The sequence below is a fragment of the Salmo trutta genome, unplaced genomic scaffold, assembly GCF_901001165.1.
Source record: "Salmo trutta unplaced genomic scaffold, fSalTru1.1, whole genome shotgun sequence".
NCBI classification, from domain to species: Eukaryota; Metazoa; Chordata; class Actinopteri; order Salmoniformes; family Salmonidae; genus Salmo; species Salmo trutta.
The window spans coordinates 1-20,877 of NW_021823365.1; the positions used below are offsets into that span (position 1 = coordinate 1).

Below are 20,877 nucleotides of genomic sequence, written 5' to 3' on the forward strand. Positions count from 1 at the left end.
AGAGAGAGAGGGGGAGGTAGAGGATGAACGGGGGAGAGAGGGGGGAGGTAGAGGACGAACGGGGGAGAGAGAGGGAGGAGGTAGAGGACGAACGGGGGAGAGAGAGGGGAGGTAGAGGACGAACGGGGGAGAGAGAGGGAGGAGGTAGAGGACGAACGGGGGAGAGAGAGGGGAGGTAGAGGACGAACGGGGGAGAGAGAGGGAGGAGGTAGAGGACGAACGGGGGAGAGAGAGGGAGGTAGAGGATGAACGGGGGAGAGAGGGGGGAGGTAGAGGATGAACGGGGGAGAGAGGGGGGAGGTAGAGGATGAACGGGGGAGAAAGGGGGGAGGTAGAGGACGAACGGGGGAGAAAGGGGGGAGGTAGAGGACGAACGGGGGAGAGAGGGAGGAGATAGAGACAATAGGTCTGAGCCTAAACCACAGAAATAACAACACTATGGACCACAAAGCTTTTACTGTCTCGTCCTGGAATATACAAGGTCTGACTTCAGAGAAATACAAACATCCTACAAGAAACCTGGTATAGAGGAGAGGGACCCACTGGTTGTCCTCTAGGTTACAGAGAGCTGGTAGTCCCATCCACCACACTACCAGGTGGTATAGAGGAGACGGACCCACTGGTTGTCCTCTAGGTTACAGAGAGCTGGTAGTCCCATCCACCACACTACCAGGTGGGTGGTATAGAGGAGATGGACCCACTGGTTGTCCTCTAGGTTACAGAGAGCTGGTAGTCCCATCCACCACACTACCAGGTGGTATAGAGGAGACGGACCCACTGGTTGTCCTCTAGGTTACAGAGAGCAGGTAGTCCCATCCACCACACTACCAGGTGGTATAGAGGAGATGGACCCACTGGTTGCCCTCTAGGTTACAGAGAGCTGGTAGTCCCATCCACCACACTACCAGGTGGTATAGAGGAGACGGACCCACTGGTTGTCCTCTAGGTTACAGAGAGCTGGTAGTCCCATCCACCAAACTACCAGGTGGTATAGAGGAGACGGACCCACTGGTTGTCCTCTAGGTTACAGAGAGCTGGTAGTCCCATCCACCAAACTACCAGGTGGTATAGAGGAGACGGACCCACTGGTTGCCCTCTAGGTTACAGAGAGCTGGTAGTCCCATCCACCACACTACCAGGTGGTATAGAGGAGATGGACCCACTGGCTGGCCTCTAGGTTACAGAGAGCTGGTAGTCCCATCCACCACACTACCAGGTGGGTGGTATAGAGGAGACGGACCCACTGGTTGTCCTCTAGGTTACAGAGAGCTGGTAGTCCCATCCACCACAGTACCAGGTGGTATAGAGGAGATGGACCCACTGGTTGTCCTCTGGGTTACAGAGAGCTGGTAGTCCCATCCACCACACTACCAGGTGGGTGGTATAGAGGAGATGGACCCACTGGTTGTCCTCTAGGTTACAGAGAGCTGGTAGTCCCATCCACCACACTACCAGGTGGTATAGAGGAGACGGACCCACTGGTTACCCTCTAGGTTACAGAGAGCTGGTAGTCCCATCCACCACACTACCAGGTGGTATAGAGGACACGGACCCACTGGTTGTCCTCTAGGTTACAGAGAGCTGGTAGTCCCATCCACCACACTACCAGGTGGTATAGAGGAGACGGACCCACTGGTTGTCCTCTAGGTTACAGAGAGCTGGTAGTCCCATCCACCACACTACCAGGTGGTATAGAGGAGACGGACCCACTGGTTACCCTCGAGGTTACAGAGAGCTGGTAGTCCCATCCACCACACTACCAGGTGGTATAGAGGAGACGGACCCACTGGTTGTCCTCTAGGTTACAGAGAGCTGGTAGTCCCATCCACCACACTACCAGGTGGTATAGAGGAGACGGACCCACTGGTTGCCCTCTAGGTTACAGAGAGCTGGTAGTCCCATCCACCACACTACCAGGTGGTATAGAGGAGATGGACCCACTGGTTGTCCTCTAGGTTACAGAGAGCTGGTAGTCCCATCCACCACACTACCAGGTGGGTGGTATAGAGGAGACGGACCCACTGGTTGTCCTCTAGGTTACAGAGAGCTGGTAGTCCCATCCACCACACTACCAGGTGGTATAGAGGAGATGGACCCACTGGTTGTCCTCTAGGTTACAGAGAGCTGGTAGTCCCATCCACCACACTACCAGGTGGTATAGAGGAGATGGACCCACTGGTTGTCCTCTAGGTTACAGAGAGCTGGTAGTCCCATCCACCACACTACCAGGTGGTATAGAGGAGATGGACCCACTGGTTGTCCTCTAGGTTACAGAGAGCTGGTAGTCCCATCCACCACACTACCAGGTGGTATAGAGGAGATGGACCCACTGGTTGTCCTCTAGGTTACATAGAGCTGGTAGTCCCATCCACCACACTACCAGGTGGTATAGAGGAGATGGACCCACTGGTTGCCCTCTAGGTTACAGAGAGCTGGTAGTCCCATCCACCACACTACCAGGTGGGTGGTATAGAGGAGATGGACCCACTGGTTGTCCTCTAGGTTACAGAGAGCTGGTAGTCCCATCCACCAAACTACCAGGTGGTATAGAGGAGATGGACCCACTGGTTGCCCTCTAGGTTACAGAGAGCTGGTAGTCCCATCCACCACACTACCAGGTGGTATAGAGGAGATGGACCCACTGGTTGCCCTCTAGGTTACAGAGAGCTGGTAGTCCCATCCACCACACTACCAGGTGGTATAGAGGAGATGGACCCACTGGTTGTCCTCTAGGTTACATAGAGCTGGTAGTCCCATCCACCACACTACTAAACGGGGAACAGATTTGTTAACTTGGCATAGAGCAGACCTTAACAACTATTAAAACAAGCATCCCATCTCTGTCTTTGAACGTAAACACGGTTTCCCGGTCGGAATATTATCACTATGTTACGAGAAAAATCGCATAAAAATTGATTTTAAACAGCGTTTGACATGCTTCGAAGTACGGTAATGGAATATTTAGAATGTTTTTGTCACGATACGCGCCGACGCGTCACCCTTCGACTAGTGTCTTGAACGCACGAACAAAACGCCGCTATTTGGATATAACTATGGATTATTTTAGACCAAACCAACAGTTGTTATTGAAGTAGAAGTCCTGGGAGTGCATTCTGGCGAAGAACAGCAAAGGTAATCCAATTTTTCTTATAGTAAATCTGAGTTTGGTGAGTACCAAACTTGGTGGGTGTCAAAATAGCTAGCCTGTGATGGCCGGGCTATCCACTCAGAATATTGCAAAATGTGCTTTCACCGAAAAGCTATTTTAAAATCGGACATATCGAGTGCATAAAGGAGTTCTGTATCTATAATTCTTAAAATAATTGTTCTGTTTTTTGTGAACGTTTATCATGAGTAATATAGTAAATTCACCGGAAGTGTTCGGTGGGAATGCTAGTTCTGAACGTCACATGCTAATGTAAAAAGCTGGTTATTGATATATATATGTACTTGATTGAACAAAACATGCATGTATTGTATAACATAATGTCCTAGGAGTGCAGCCATATGACTTCAACAGTATTTAACATGAGATCGTCTCTAATCTTTACAGGAATGTGGTTCTGAATATAGACCGCAACACCTCCCCCGTTGGCCTTACTGTCTTTTCTGTAGATGTTATAATCATGTATTACTACCACTGTATCATCAAAAGGTATTATCTAAGTGAGTTTCAGAATATGAATTTCATCTGTTACTAGCAAGTTATTGATTTAAGGAACCTTGTTTCTTAAAGCAAAAGGCCCCTGAACTCTCGTGTATTTTCTGCACTATGCAATGATTTGGGCAGCGACCATGTAATGCTTTTACAATATACAGAAGAGCGCTGGTTATCAAGGAGCAAAGTATTAACACGTTTTTTTTAAATTGAGAGACGAGCTTAAAGTTTTCTTTACTGACCATAATTTTCACTTGTCTGACCGTTTGCATGATGATGAGTTTATCACACGACTGGTCTATCTGGGTGATGTTTTATCTCACCTGAATGATCTGAATCTAGGATTACAGGGACTCTCCTCAACTATATTCAATGCGCGGGACAAAATTGAGGCTATTGAGGAGCTCTTCTCTGTCTGCATTAACAAGGACAACACACAGGTTTTCTATCATTGTATGATTTTTTGTGTGTAAATGAACTCAATTACGGACAATGTCAAACGTGATATAGCGAAGCACCTGAGTGAGTTGGGTGGGCAATAACACAGGTACTTTCCCCAAAACGGACGACATAAACAACTGGATTCGTTATCCCTTTCATGCCCTGCCTCCAGTCCACTTACCGATATCTGAACAAGAGAGACTCGATCGAAATTGCAACAAGCGGTTCTGTGAAAATTGAATTTAAAATCAGAAGCCAATGACAGATATCTGGATAGGGCTGCACTCAGAGTATCCTGGCTTGTCAAATCGCGCTGTTATTAAGACACTGATGCCCTTTGCAACCACGTACCTATGTGGGAGTGGATTCTCTGCCCTCACTAGCATGAACACTAAATACAGGCACAGACTGTGTGTGGAAAATGATTTTAAGACTGAGACTCTCTCCAATACAACCCAACACTGCAGAGTTATGTGCATCCTTTCAAGCACACCCTTCTCATCAGTTACTCACAATTTTTGATGAACAAATACTTTTTTATATGTAAGATGGTTAAATAAAGATCAAAATTATTGATTATTATTATGTTATTATTTGTGCCCTGGTCCTATAAGAGCTCTTTGTCACTTCCCACGAGCCGGATTGTGACAAAAACTCACACTCATTCTAATGTTTAATAAATGTATCGTATAGTGTGTGTGGCAGCAGGCCCCTCCTCCTCCTACCAGCCCCATTCCTCTCTCCCACACAGCAGGCCCCTCCTCCTCCTACCAGCCCCATTCCTCTCTCCCATACAGCAGGCTCCTCCTCCTACCAGCCCCCTTCCTCTCTCCCACACAGCAGGCTCCTCCTCCTCCTACCAGCCCCATTCCTCTCTCCCACACAGCAGGCACCTCCTCCTACCAGCCCCATTCCTCTCTCCCACACAGCAGGCTCCTCCTCCTCCTACCAGCCCCATTCCTCTCTCCCACACAGCAGGCTCCTCCTCCTACCAGCCCCATTCCTCTCTCCCACACAGCAGGCTCCTCCTCCTACCAGCCCCATTCCTCTCTCCCACACAGCAGGCCCCTCCTCCTACCAGCCCCATTCCTCTCTCCCTCTCCCATACAGCAGGCTCCTCCTCCTACCAGCCCCATTCCTCTCTCCCATAGAGCAGGCTCCTCCTCCTACCAGCCCCATTCCTCTCTCCCATACAGCAGGCTCCTCCTCCTACCAGCCCCATTCCTCTCTCCCACACAGCAGGCCCATCCTCCTCCTACCAGCCCCATTCCTCTCTCCCATACAGCAGGCCCCTCCTCCTACCAGCCCCATTCAATTCTCCCATACAGCAGGCTCCTCCTCCTACCAGCCCCATTCCTCTCTCCCATACAGCAGGCTCCTCCTCCTACCAGCCCCATTCCTCTCTCCCATACAGCAGGCTCCTCCTCCTACCAGCCCCATTCCTCTCTCCCACACAGCAGGCCCCTCCTCCTACCAGCCCCATTCCTCTCTCCCACACAGCAGGCTCCTCCTCCTACCAGCCCCATTCCTCTCTCCCATACAGCAGGCTCCTCCTCCTACCAGCCCCATTCCTCTCTCCCACACAGCAGGCCCATCCTCCTCCTACCAGCCCCATTCCTCTCTCCCATACAGCAGGCCCCTCCTCCTACCAGCCCCATTCAATTCTCCCATACAGCAGGCTCCTCCTCCTACCAGCCCCATTCCTCTCTCCCATACAGCAGGCTCCTCCTCCTACCAGCCCCATTCCTCTCTCCCATACAGCAGGCTCCTCCTCCTACCAGCCCCATTCCTCTCTCCCACACAGCAGGCTCCTCCTCCTACCAGCCCCATTCCTCTCTCCATCGGTTCATGCATGAATATATATATTTTCTGTTGCTTCCCTCACTCGGGTCTGGTTGTCTTCGGGTCCATTCGGACCTGGTCTCCATATTTCACAAACAATATTTATTCGGGTTGGGTCCAGGGAGGTAAGTCTCAGGTCCATTTCACAAGCCAACTTTTTGAACAAGAGAAGTGCTCTAGTTTGCGGTCTTACCTCGTAGGTGGCCAGGCGATCCAGGTAACAAAGCAGCTTCAGTCTGCTTCGACACAACTCCTTCTGCTCCAGGGTCAACCTGCAGGACCACAAAACAACCACATCATGACCGCAGAAACTACATTAAAAACACAGTAGTAAGCCATTACCGTAGTAAACCCTGGTCATTACCGTAGTAAACCCTGGTCATTACCGTAGTAAACCCTGGCCATTACCGTAGTAAACCCTGGCCATTACCGTAGTAAACCCTGGCCATTACCGTAGTAAACCCTGGTCATTACCGTAGTAAACCCTGGCCATTACCCTGGTCATTACCGTAGTAAACCCTGGTCATTACCGTAGTAACCCTGGCCATTACCGTAGTAAACCCTGGCCCTTACCGTAGTAAACCCTGGTCATTAGTGTAGTAAACCCTGGTCATTAGTGTAGTAAACCCTGGCCATTCCCGTAGTAAACCCTGGCCATTACCGTAGTAAACCCTGGTCATTAGTGTAGTAAACCCTGGTCATTAGTGTAGTAAACCTGGCCATTCCCGTAGTAAACCCTGGCCATTACCGTAGTAAACCCTGGTCATTACCGTAGTAAACCCTGGTCATTACCCTGGTCATTACTGTAGTAAACCCTGGTCATTACCCTGGTCATTACCGTAGTAAACCCTGGTCATTACCGTAGTAAACCCTGGTCATTACCGTAGTAAACCCTGGCCATTACCGTAGTAAACCCTGGCCATTACCGTAGTAAACCCTGGTCATTACCCTGGTCATTACCATAGTAAACCCTGGTCATTACCCTGGTCATTACCGTAGTAAACCCTGGTCATTACCGTAGTAAACCCTGGTCATTACCGTAGTAAACCCTGGCCATTACCGTAGTAAACCTTGGCCATTACCGTAGTAAACCCTGGCCATTACCGTAGTAAACCCTGGTCATTACCGTAGTAAACCCTGGTCATTACCGTAGTAAACCCTGGCCATTACCGTAGTAAACCCTGGTCAGTAAACCCTGGTCATTACCGTAGTAAACCCTGGTCATTACCGTAGTAAACCTGGTCATTACCCTGGTCATTACCGTAGTAAACCCTGGTCAATTACCGTAGTAAACCTGGTCATTACCGTAGTAAAACCTGGCCATTACCGTAGTAAACCCTGGCCATTACCGTAGTAAACCCTGGTCAGTAAACCCTGTCATTACCGGGTAACCCTGTCCTTACCGAGTAACACCCTGGTCATTACCGTAGTAAACCCTGGTCATTACCCTGGTCATTACCGTAGTAAACCCTGGTCATTACCGTAGTAAACCCTGGCCATTACCGTAGTAAACCCTGGCCATTACCGTAGTAAACCCTGGCCATTACCGTAGTAAACCCTGGTCATTACCGTAGTAAACCCTGGTCATTACCCTGGTCATTACCGTAGTAAACCCTGGTCATTACCGTAGTAAACCCTGGTCATTACCGTAGTAAACCCTGGTCATTACCGTAGTAAACCCTGGCCATTACCGTAGTAAACCCTGGTCATTACCGTAGTAAACCCTGGTCATTACCGTAGTAAACCCTGGCCATTACCGTAGCAAACCCTGGTCATTACCGTAGTAAACCCTGGTCATTACCCTGGTCATTACCGTAGTAAACCCTGGTCATTACCGTAGTAAACCCTGGTCATTACCGTAGTAAACCCTGGTCATTACCGTAGTAAACCCTGGTCATTACCCTGGTCATTACCGTAGTAAACCCTGGTCATTCCCGTAGTAAACCCTGGTCATTACCCTGGTCATTACCGTAGTAAACCCTGGTCATTACCGTAGTAAACCCTGGCCATTACCGTAGTAAACCCTGGCCATTACCGTAGTAAACCCTGGCCATTACCGTAGTAAACCCTGGCCATTACCGTAGTAAACCCTGGCCATTACCGTAGTAAACCCTGGTCATTACCGTAGTAAACCCTGGTCATTACCCTGGTCATTACCGTAGTAAACCCTGGTCATTACCGTAGTAAACCCTGGTCATTACCGTAGTAAACCCTGGTCATTACCGTAGTAAACCCTGGTCATTACCCTGGTCATTACCGTAGTAAACCCTGGTCATTCCCGTAGTAAACCCTGGTCATTACCCTGGTCATTACCGTAGTAAACCCTGGTCATTACCGTAGTAAACCCTGGTCATTACCCTGGCCATTACCGTAGTAAACCCTGGTCATTACCGTAGTAAACCCTGGTCATTACCGTAGTAAACCCTGGTCATTACCGTAGTAAACCCTGGCCATTACCGTAGTAAACCCTGGTCATTACCATAGTAAACCCTGGTCATTACCCTGGTCATTACCGTAGTAAACCCTGGTCATTACCGTAGTAAACCCTGGTCATTACCGTAGTAAACCCTGGTCATTACCGTAGTAAACCCTGGTCATTACCGTAGTAAACCCTGGTCATTACCCTGGTCATTACCGTAGTAAACCCTGGTCATTACCGTAGTAATCCCTGGTCATTACCGTAGTAAACCCTGGTCATTACCCTGGTCATTACCGTAGTAAACCCTGGTCATTACCCTGGTCATTACCGTAGTAAACCCTGGTCATTACCGTAGTAATCCCTGGTCATTACCGTAGTAAACCCTGGTCATTACCCTGGTCATTACCGTAGTAAACCCTGGTCATTACCCTGGTCATTACCGTAGTAAACCCTGGTCATTACCGTAGTAAACCCTGGTCATTACCGTAGTAAACCCTGGTCATTACCCTGGTCATTACCGTAGTAAACCCTGGTCATTACCCTGGTCATTACCGTAGTAAACACCGGGTTTAGACAGCTTCCAGCTTCATACTGTTTCTGTACCACCAACAGTGTCTTTAGTAGTGTCGCTACCTGTACCTGTCCCACAGGTGTGATGTTCAGCTGTACCGATCCTGTGCAGGTGTTGTTACACGTGGTCTGCCACTGCGAGGACGATCAGCTGTCCGTCCTGTCTCCCTGTAGCGTTTGTCTTAGGCGTCTCACAGAACCAACATTGCAATTTATTGCCCTGGCCACATCTGCAGCCCTCATGCCTCCTTGCAGCATGCCTAAGGCATGTTCACGCAGATGATCAGAGACCCTTAGGCCTCTTTAGTGTCCTAAGTTTTCATAACTGTGACCTTAATTGCCTACCGTCTGTAAGCTGTTAGTGTCTTAATGACCGTTCCACAGGTACATGTTCACTAATTGTTTATGGTTCATTGAACAAGCATGGGAAACAGTGTTTAAACCCTTTACAATGAAGATCTGTGAAGTTATTTGGATTTTTACGAATTATCTTTGAAAGACAGAGTCCTGAAAAAGGGATGTTTCTTTTATTGCTGAGTTAATATATTAACGATTATATGCCTTTGTTGTCTCTGTTGAAAATCGCCGGTCCGTCTAGGGAGTAATTCGACAGAAAGTCTCTTGTCTGTTAGAACAGATCTTCCAGACGTATCAATGGTCGTTGGATAGGGAAATGTTCTTCAGAATGGATCTTTTCAAAGTACCATGGTCGAGGTTACTAGAATAGATACTTTAAAAGGTATCTATAGGGTTGAGAGGAAATTGTCCCTCTTCCTCGGTCGAGTTTCCGTATTTAAACAGCTGCAGACTGAATGTTCCTGCGTAGTCTTCTTCACTCCAGAGTTAGAGGATATTACCATTTCCTAGTATTGTAATCTTTAAACAATTCCAACATGTAGCTACAGTACAGTTCCATGATCTCTGGTCTATAGAGTAGTAACCATTTAGTAGTAACCCATTAACTGTAAGTAGTCAATTACACATGACCAGAGACTCAGTACCTCTGTAACGGCCACGTAAGGAACACAAATCAACAACCCCACGCGACGACCAGTCACTGAATAGAAATCAAATTAACCAGAGAGATTAACTCAAAAACACGTCATCATCACTGTAGTAACGATTTGATTCTAAGCATAAAATCAACCACACGCCATCGCCGCCCGTCCACGGCTAAACGCCATCGCCCACGGCTAAACGCCATCGCCGCCCGTGCACGGCTAAACGCCAAAAAACACGTCATCATCACTAAAATCAAACCACACAGGATCAGAGGCGCAACCCGGACAGCACCGTCCACGGCTAACGCCATCGCCGCGGTAACGCCAGCGCAGCCCGTCCACGGTAACGCCAGCGCCGCCCGTCCACGGTAACGCCAGCGCCGCCCGTCCACGGTAACGCCAGCGCCGCCCGTCCACGGTAACGCCAGCGCCGCCCGTCCACGGTAACGGTAACGCCAGCGCCGCCCGTCCACGGTAACGGCTAAACGCCATCACCGCCCGTCCACCGTAACGCCAGCGCCGCCCGTCCACGGCTAAACGCCATCGCCACGGTAACGCCAGCGCCGCCCGTTCACGGTAACGCCAGCGCCGCCCGTCCACGGTAACGGTAACGCCAGCGCCGCCCGTCCACGGTAACGGTAACGCCAGCGCCGCCCGTCCACGGTAACGCCAGCGCCGCCCGTCCACGGTAACGGTAACGCCAGCGCCGCCCGTCCACGGCTAAACGCCAGCGCCGCCCGTCCACGGCTAAACGCCAGCGCCGCCCGTCCACCATAACGCCAGCGCCACCCGTCCACCGTAACGCCATCGCAGCCCGTCCACACCAACGCTGCACTAGTGTATACACCCTTATGTTGTACTAGGGAAATGGTGTTAGCTTGGGGGCTGACAGTGATGACTGGTGAAGAGCAGAATCAACAAGCAACATCCAGACAGTCGCTCTGTGAGAAGGTGGCGTTAACGTTCACAGTTAGTTACATTGTTATGTAAATGACAGCTGAAAAATACCAGTGTTCTGGCTTTGGCCCCAAGCGAGAATAAGACCTCCGGAGACATGACCCAGTGAGACACGGGTGCCGGTCCGCGTAGATGGAAACAGAAGTCCAGTCCGCGTAGTCTGAGCCTTTTTAGGTAAAATCACTGAGGTAAATCCTGAATGGAAACGCACCAGAAGGGCATAAAGCACGTCAGAGGAGAAGTGCTGATGTAGCATTATGTCCCCCTTGTCCATTAAAATGCATCCTAGGTCAGCACTCCTACTGGGGAAAACACTTTATGATACAGGCCCAGAGTACCACGACATCCCTAGTACCCTATACCGGGCACTACTTTTGTCCAGGGCCCATCAGACACTGTTTAATGTAGGCAGACTGGCTTCCAAAATACAACGTGTGTGTGTGTGCTTGTTGCATGTCTCCAAGCTATCAGATCTGCATCTTATTACAATCTGATCTGGTTGCTGGTTCTTCGTCTCTGTGGAAATATTACAGTATCACAGGGAGACTGAACAACACAAACAGGTAGTGGTAGTGATAGGGGTAAATGTAGAGGTAGAGAGGGGTAAATGGAGTGGTAGAGAGGGGTAAATGGAGTGGTAGAGAGAGGGGTAAATGTAGAGGTAGAGAGGGGTAAATGTAGAGGTAGAGAGGGGTAAATGGAGTGGTAGAGAGAGGGGTAAATGGAGTGGTAGAGAGGGGTAAATGTAGAGGTAGAGAGGGGTAAATGGAGTGGTAGAGAGAGGGGTAAATGGAGTGGTAGAGAGGGGTAAATGGAGAGGTAGAGAGAGGGGTAAATGGAGTGGTAGAGAGAGGGGTAAATGTAGAGGTAGAGAGAGGGGTAAATGGAGTGGTAGAGAGAGGGGTAAATGTAGAGGTAGAGAGAGGGGTAAATGGAGTGGTAGAGAGAGGGGTAAATGGAGTGGTAGAGAGGGGTAAATGGAGTGGTAGAGAGGGGTAAATGGAGTGGTAGAGAGAGGGGTAAATGGAGTGGTAGAGAGGGGTAAATGGAGTGGTAGAGAGGGGTAAATGGAGTGGTAGAGAGAGGGGTAAATGTAGAGGTAGAGAGGGGTAAATGGAGTGGTAGAGAGGGGTAAATGGAGTGGTAGAGAGGGGTAAATGGAGTGGTAGAGAGAGGGGTAAATGTAGAGGTAGAGAGAGGGGTAAATGGAGTGGTAGAGAGGGGTAAATGGAGTGGTAGAGAGGGGTAAATGGAGTGGTAGAGAGGGGTAAATGGAGTGGTAGAGAGGGGTAAATGGAGTGGTAGAGAGAGGGGTAAATGTAGAGGTAGAGAGAGGGGTAAATGGAGTGGTAGAGAGAGGGGTAAATGGAGTGGTAGAGAGAGGGGTAAATGGAGTGGTAGAGAGAGGGGTAAATGTAGAGGTAGAGAGGGGTAAATGGAGTGGTAGAGAGGGGTAAATGTAGAGGTAGACAGAGGGGTAAATGGAGTGGTAGAGAGAGGGGTAAATGGAGTGGTAGAGAGGGGTAAATGTAGAGGTAGAGAGGGGTAAATGTAGAGGTAGAGAGGGGTAAATGGAGTGGTAGAGAGGGGTAAATGTAGAGGTAGACAGAGGGGTAAATGGAGTGGTAGAGAGAGGGGTAAATGGAGAGGTAGAGAGAGGGGTAAATGGAGTGGTAGAGAGGGGTAAATGGAGTGGTAGAGAGGGGTAAATGGAGTGGTAGAGAGGGGTAAATGTAGAGGTAGAGAGAGGGGTAAATGGAGTGGTAGAGAGAGGGGTAAATGGAGTGGTAGAGAGAGGGGTAAATGTAGAGGTAGAGAGAGGGGTAAATGGAGTGGTAGAGAGGGGTAAATGTAGAGAGAGGGGTAAATGTAGTGGTAGAGAGAGGGGTAAATGGAGTGGTAGAGAGGGGTAAATGGAGTGGTAGAGAGGGGTAAATGGAGTGGTAGAGAGAGGGGTAAATGGAGTGGTAGAGAGGGGTAAATGGAGTGGTAGAGAGAGGGGTAAATGGAGTGGTAGAGAGGGGTAAATGTAGAGGTAGAGAGGGGTAAATGTAGAGGTAGAGAGAGGGGTAAATGGAGTGGTAGAGAGAGGGGTAAATGTAGAGGTAGAGAGAGGGGTAAATGTAGAGGTAGAGAGGGGTAAATGGAGTTGTAGAGAGAGGGGTAAATGTAGAGGTAGAGAGAGGGGTAAATGGAGTGGTAGAGAGGGGGTAAATGTAGAGGAAGAGAGAGGGGTAAATGGAGTGGTAGAGAGAGGGTAAATGGAGTGGTAGAGAGGGGTAAATGGAGTGGTAGAGAGGGGTAAATGGAGTGGTAGAGAGGGGTAAATGGAGTGGTAGAGAGGGGTAAATGGAGTGGTAGAGAGGGGTAAATGGAGTGGTAGAGAGAGGGGTAAATGGAGTGGTAGAGAGAGGGGTAAATGTAGAGGTAGAGAGAGGGGTAAATGGAGTGGTAGAGAGAGGGGTAAATGGAGTGGGGAGAGGGTAAATGGAGTGGTAGAGAGGGGTAAATGAGTGTAGAGAGAGGGGTAAATGTAGAGGTAGAGAGAGGGGTAAATGGAGTGGTAGAGAGGGGTAAATTGAGTGGTAGAGAGGGGTAAATGGAGTGGTAGAGAGGGGTAAATGTAGAGGTAGAGAGAGGGGTAAATGGAGTGGTAGAGAGAGGGGTAAATGGAGTGGTAGAGAGAGGGGTAAATGTAGAGGTAGAGAGAGGGGTAAATGGAGTGGTAGAGAGGGGTAAATGTAGAGAGAGGGGTAAATGGAGTGGTAGAGAGAGGGGTAAATGGAGTGGTAGAGAGGGGTAAATGGAGTGGTAGAGAGGGGTAAATGGAGTGGTAGAGAGGGGTAAATGGAGTGGTAGAGAGGGGTAAATGGAGTGGTAGAGAGAGGGGTAAATGGAGTGGTAGAGAGGGGTAAATGTAGAGGTAGAGAGGGGTAAATGTAGAGGTAGAGAGAGGGGTAAATGGAGTGGTAGAGAGAGGGGTAAATGTAGAGGTAGAGAGAGGGGTAAATGTAGAGGTAGAGAGGGGTAAATGGAGTTGTAGAGAGAGGGGTAAATGTAGAGGTAGAGAGAGGGGTAAATGGAGTGGTAGAGAGAGGGGTAAATGTAGAGGAAGAGAGAGGGGTAAATGGAGTGGTAGAGAGAGGGGTAAATGGAGTGGTAGAGAGGGGTAAATGGAGTGGTAGAGAGGGGTAAATGGAGTGGTAGAGAGGGGTAAATGGAGTGGTAGAGAGGGGTAAATGTAGTGGTAGAGAGGGGTAAATGGAGTGGTAGAGAGAGGGGTAAATGTAGTGGTAGAGAGGGGTAAATGGAGTGGTAGAGAGAGGGGTAAATGTAGAGGTAGAGAGGGGTAAATGTAGAGAGAGGGGTAAATGGAGTGGTAGAGAGAGGGGTAAATGTAGAGGTAGAGAGGGGTAAATGTAGTGGTAGAGAGAGGGGTAAATGGAGTGGTAGAGAGAGGGGTAAATGGAGTGGTAGAGAGGGGTAAATGTAGAGGTAGAGAGAGGGGTAAATGTAGTGGTAGAGATAGGGGGTAAATGTAGAGGTAGAGAGAGGGGTAAATGTAGAGGTAGAGAGAGGGGTAAATGTAGAGGTAGAGGAGGGGTAAATGGAGAGGTAGGAGGGGTAATGGAGTGGTAGAGAGAGGGGTAAATGGAGTGGTAGAGAGGGGTAAATGGAGTGGTAGAGAGAGGGGTAAATGTAGAGGTAGAGAGGGGTAAATGTAGTGGTAGAGAGAGGGGTAAATGGAGTGGTAGAGAGGGGTAAATGGAGTGGTAGAGAGGGGTAAATGGAGTGGTAGAGAGGGGTAAATGTAGAGGTAGAGAGAGGGGTAAATGTAGAGGTAGAGAGGTGTAAATGGAGTGGTAGAGAGAGGGGTAAATGGAGTGGTAGAGAGAGGGGTAAATGGAGTGGTAGAGAGAGGGGTAAATGGAGTGGTAGAGAGGGGTAAATGTAGAGGTAGAGAGAGGGGTAAATGTAGTGGTAGAGAGAGGGGTAAATGTAGAGGTAGAGAGAGGGGTAAATGTAGAGGTAGAGAGAGGGGTAAATGTAGAGGTAGAGAGAGGGGTAAATGTAGAGGTAGAGAGGGGTAAATGGAGTGGTAGAGAGAGGGGTAAATGGAGTGGTAGAGAGAGGGGTAAATGGAGTGGTAGAGAGGGGTAAATGTAGAGGTAGAGAGGGGTAAATGTAGTGGTAGAGAGAGGGGTAAATGGAGTGGTAGAGAGGGGTAAATGGAGTGGTAGAGAGGGGTAAATGGAGTGGTAGAGAGGGGTAAATGTAGAGGTAGAGAGAGGGGTAAATGTAGAGGTAGAGAGGTGTAAATGGAGTGGTAGAGAGAGGGGTAAATGGAGTGGTAGAGAGAGGGGTAAATGGAGTGGTAGAGAGGGGTAAATGGAGTGGTAGAGAGAGGGGTAAATGTAGAGGTAGAGAGGGGCAAATGTAGAGGTAGAGAGAGGGGTAAATGGAGTGGTAGAGAGGGGTAAATGTAGAGGTAGAGAGAGGGGTAAATGGAGTGGTAGAGAGAGGGGTAAATGTAGAGGTAGAGAGGGGTAAATGTAGTGGTAGAGAGAGGGGTAAATGTAGAGAGGGCTAGGGGTACAGGAAGGGCTAGGGGTACAGGAAGGGCTAGGGGTACAGGAAGGGCTAGGGGTACAGGAAGGGCTAGGGGTACAGGAAGGGCTAGGGGTACAGGAAGGGCTAGGGGTACAGGTACCTTGGAATATATCATAAGGAATAAGGTTTTGAAGTGTCTGTCCTTTGTCTAGGACAGAGCTCAGAGAATAACTTGTAGGTTTTGGTAGACAGAAGGTGCTCTTTGGTAAAAGGGGTATCAAAAAGCAAGGAGGACCCAGGCACTTCACACGATTCATTACCCAGGCACTTCACACGATTCATTACCCAGGCACTTCACACGATTCATTACCCAGGCACTTCACACGATTCATTACCCAGGCACTTCACACGATTCATTACCCAGGCACTTCACACGATTCATTACCCAGGCACTTCACACGATTCATTACCCAGGCACTTCACACGATTCATTACCCAGGGAACTCTCCACACGATTCATTACCCAGGGAACTCTCCACACGATTCATTACCCAGGGAACTCTCCACGCGATTCACTACCCAGGGAACTCTCCACGCGATTCACTACCCAGGGAACTCTCCACACGATTCACTACCCAGGGAACTCTCCACACGATTCATTACCCAGGGAACTCTCCACACGATTCATTACCCAGGGAACTCTCCACACAATTCATTACCCAGGGAACTCTCCACACGATTCATTACCCGGGGAACTCTCCACACGATTCATTACCCGGGGAACTCTCCACACGATTCATTACCCAGGGCACCCTTCACACGATTCATTACCCAGGGCCTCTCCACACGATTCATTACCCGGGGAAACTCTCCACACGATTCATTACCCGGGAAACTCTCCACACGATTCATTACCCAGGGAACTCTCCACACGATTCATTACCAGGGAAACTCTCCACACGATTCATTACCCGGGAAACTCTCCACACGATTCATTACCCGGGGAACTCTCCACACGATTCATTACCCGGGGAACTCACCACACGATTCATTACCCGGGGAACTCTCCACACGATTCATTACCCGGGGAACTCTCCACACGATTCATTACCCGGGGAACTCTCCACACGATTCATTACCCGGGGAAACTCTCCACACGATTCATTACCAGGGAAACTCTCCACACGATTCATTACCCGGGGCACTCTCCACACGATTCATTACCCGGGGAACTCTCCACACGATTCATTACCCAGGGAACTCTCCACACGATTCATTACCCGGGGAACTCTCCACACGATTCATTACCCGGGGAACTCTCCACACGATTCATTACCCGGGGAACTCTCCACACGATTCATTACCCGGGGAACTCTCCACACGATTCATTACCCGGGGAACTCTCCACACGATTCATTACCCGGGGAACTCCACACGATTCTTACCCGGGGAACTCCACACGATTCATACCCGGGGAACTCTCCACACGATTCATTACCCGGGGAACTCTCCACACGATTCATTACCCGGGAACTCTCCACACGATTCATTACCCAGGGAACTCTCCACACGATTCATTACCCGGGGAACTCTCCACACGATTCATTACCCGGGGAACTCTCCACACGATTCATTACCCAGGGAACTCTCCACACGATTCATTACCCGGGGAACTCTCCACACGATTCATTAAAACGCCTTTATTTGTACGGCATGTTAAATGGAAACCAAGTTTCAAAGCTCTCGACACGTTTCAGCTGCCTTAGTCCAGGGAATATTTAAAAATATGTTTTGACACATTTAACCCCTTTTCATTTGGCAAAAAACTACCTCCGGTAAATAGTTTATTAAACTGGTACCGGGTTACCTTCAGACGAGTCCCATGAGACTTGTGGAGGTCTCAGAGCACGACGGACAACAGTACCCATCATGTCCGTGTGAACATTCGAACGCTGCAGACCTTTTGGTGAGAAGATGGATTTTTCGGGATGTCTCACGGTCGGACAAACACAGCTGTAACTCATCCACCTCACAACACAGACGCTGAAGGATTAAAGTGACGTATTTTGAAGGTGATTTGTTTTTTAAATGATGTTACTTAGTCTACTGTCACACCGGTGCATCAGTCTAACAGTTACAGAGTTTAATGGCTGTGATTTTGTATATAACTGAGGATGGTTCAACAACATTGTAGTTACTCCACAATACTAACCTCAATGACAGAGTGAAAAGAAGGAAGCTTGTACAGAATAAAAAATATTCCAAAACATGCTTCCTGTTTGCAACAAAGCAATAATGTAAAACTGTAAGAAATGTGTCCTGAATACAACGAATGGTGGGTTATTGGTATGCTTGTCATCGGCAAGGACTGCCGAGTTCTTCAGGATAAAAATAATAGGATATATGACTAACTAACTAACTAACTAACCAACCACAGGCCAAATCCTCGAAGAAAACCTGGTTCAGTCTGCTTTCCAACAGCCACTGGGAGATGAATTCACCTTTCAGCAGGACAATAACCTAAAACACAAGGCCAAATCTACACTGGAGTTGTTTACCAAGATAATGTTGAATGTTCCTGAGTGGCTGAGTTACAGTTTTGAATTAAATCTGCTTGAAAATCTATGACATGACTTCAAAATGGCTGTCTAGCAATGATCAACAACCAACTGGACAGAGCTTGAAGAATCCTTTTAAAGGATAATGTGCAAATATTGTATAATCGAATTGTGCAAAGTTCTTAAGAGACTAACCAAGAAACACTCACGCATTGTGAAAACTTCAAAAGACAAATTTCTGTATTTAACTTTCTATAAATTTGCCCCCCCCCCCCCTCCCCAAAAATGTAATTATTGTTTTCACTTTGTCATTATGGGGGTAGTGTGTGTGTTGAGGCTGTAACACAACAAACTGTGGAATAAGTCAAGGGGTCTGAATACTTTCTGAAGGCGCTGCACAGCTACGTTATATGATTTATGAACGTCAAGGAAATATCAGACAGCCTTTATTCAGTCAAGAGACCATTTCTAAACTAGTGAAGCTTGCCGTTTTGTCAATCCAAGCACAGTAAGCCGACGTGCCAGCACTTTATGAAAAACACCACAAAGACCATAAATGGAATGTGCCAGAAAACAAATAGCAGCAGGAGATTTGGACTCATCGTTAACACATTTTACGAGACGTACAAATTGACTCACAGACGATGAAGGAGTCTCTCTCTCTCCCCCTCTCCCTCCCTCCCCCTCTCCCTCTCCCTCCCTCCCCCTCTCCCTCCCTCCCTCCAAAGAAATCCCACTGCAACCACAACACACACCCAGGTACTGAGTTGGGACACACAGCAGACTTGTCAAACCAACAGTTTCCCGGTCATCGCTGGCTTTGTGATTGATAGGTGTCTGTTTCTAAAATCAATAGATCGTTGGAAGAGGGGTAATCATTAATTCTAGCGGGAAATGGCTAGACAAACTTTATGACCGAGGGAAAAGTAGCAATCTGAAAATGAGCGCGTAATCGTCTGTATCGTCTGCAGACAGCCGACGCTGGTCGTAATAAACACTGGTAGAGATGTCCTGTTGTTGACTGAATATATATCCACCCTCATTAGCATGTCATTAGTAGGTTTCCTGATGTAAAAAACAAACACACGTTCTAACCACAGTACAGACCGTCATTATAGCTCTACAGGAAGTAACAACAAATACGGAACCCTGGCCAACGAGTCGGCTGGTAACTGATTGGCTGGCAACTGATCGACTGACAGTTTGATTGGCTGGTAACTGATCGACTGACAGTTTGATTGGCTGGTAACTGATCGACTGACAGTTTGATTGGCTGGTAACTGATCGACTGACAGTTTGATTGGCTGGTAACTGATCGACTGACAGTTTGATTGGCTGGTAACTGATCGACTGTCAGTCTGACAGTTTGATTGGCTGGTAACTGATCGACTGACAGTTTGATTGGCTGGTAACTGATCGACTGACAGTCGATTGGCTGGTAACTGATCGACTGACAGTTTGATTGGCTGGTAACTGATCGACTGACAGTTTGATTGGCTGGTAACTGATCGACTGACAGTTTGATTGGCTGGTAACTGATCGACTGACAGTTTGATTGGCTGGTAACTGATCGACTGACAGTTTGATTGGCTGGTAACTGATCGACTGACAGTTTACTGACGGACTGACAGTTTGATTGGCTGGTAACTGATCGACTGACAGTTGATTGGCTGGTAACTGATCGACTGACGTTTGATTGGCTGGTAACTGATCGACTGACAGTTTGATTGGCTGGTAACTGATCGACTGACAGTTTGATTGGCTGGTAACTGATCGACTGACAGTTTGATTGGCTGGTAACTGATCGACTGACAGTTTGATTGGCTGGTAACTGATCGACTGACAGTTTGATTGGCTGGTAACTGATCGACTGACAGTTTGATTGGCTGGTAACTGATCGACTGACAGTTTTGATTGGCTGGGTACTGATCGACTGACAGTTTGATTGGCTGGTAACTGATCGACTGACAGTTTGATTGGCTGGTAACTGATCGACTGACAGTTTGATTGGCTGGTAACTGATCGACTGACAGTTTGATTGGCTGGTAACTGATCGACTGACAGTTTGATTGGCTGGTAACTGATCGACTGACAGTTTGATTGGCTGGTAACTGATCGACTGACAGTTTGATTGGCTTAGTAACTGATCGACTGACAGTTTGATTGGCTGGTAACGGATCGACTGACAGTTTTGATTGGTCTGGTAACTGATCGACTACTGACAGTTTGATTGGCTGGTAACTGATCGACTGACAGTTGATTGGCTGGTACTGATCGACGACGTTTGATTGGCTGGTAACTGATCGACTGACAGTTTGATTGGCTGTAACTGATCGACTGACAGTTTGATTGGCTGGTAACTGATCGACTGACAGTTTGATTGGCTGGTAACTGATCGACTGACAGTTTGATTGGCTGGTAAACTGATCGACTGACAGTTTGATTGGCTGGTAACTGATCGACTGACAGTTGATTGGCTGGTAACTGATCGACTGACAGTTTGATTGGCTGGTAACTGATCGACTGACAGTTTGATTGGCTGGTAACTGATCGACTGACAGTTTTGATTGGCTGGTAACTGATCGACTGACAGTTTTGATTGGCTGGTAACTGATCGACTGACAGTTTGATTGGCTGGTAACTGATCGACTGACAGTTTGATTGGCTGGTAACTGATCGACTGACAGTTTTTGATTGGCTGGTAACTGATCGACTGACAGTTTGATTGGCTGGTAACTGATCGACTGACAGTTTGATTGGCTGGTAACTGATCGACTGACAGTTTGATTGGCTGGTAACTGATCGACTGACAGTTTGATTGGCTGGTAACTGATCGACTGACAGTTTGATTGGCTGGTAACTGATCGACTGACAGTTTGA

The 20,877-nt window shown here is 48.4% G+C and overlaps 1 protein-coding gene across 1 annotated transcript in view; it reads right to left on the bottom strand.

Annotated features, from left to right (window-relative positions):
- Window positions 1-5,930: 5,930 nt before the first annotated feature.
- Window positions 5,931-20,877, bottom strand: part of LOC115190420 (neuroblastoma-amplified sequence) — a 39,211-nt gene continuing 24,264 nt past the window's right edge. The window contains exon 12 of the mRNA XM_029748742.1: window positions 5,931-6,213. Coding sequence (XP_029604602.1) covers window positions 5,946-6,213 — 268 coding nt within the window. The 3' untranslated portion in view covers window positions 5,931-5,945. The remainder of the gene's footprint in view (window positions 6,214-20,877) is intronic.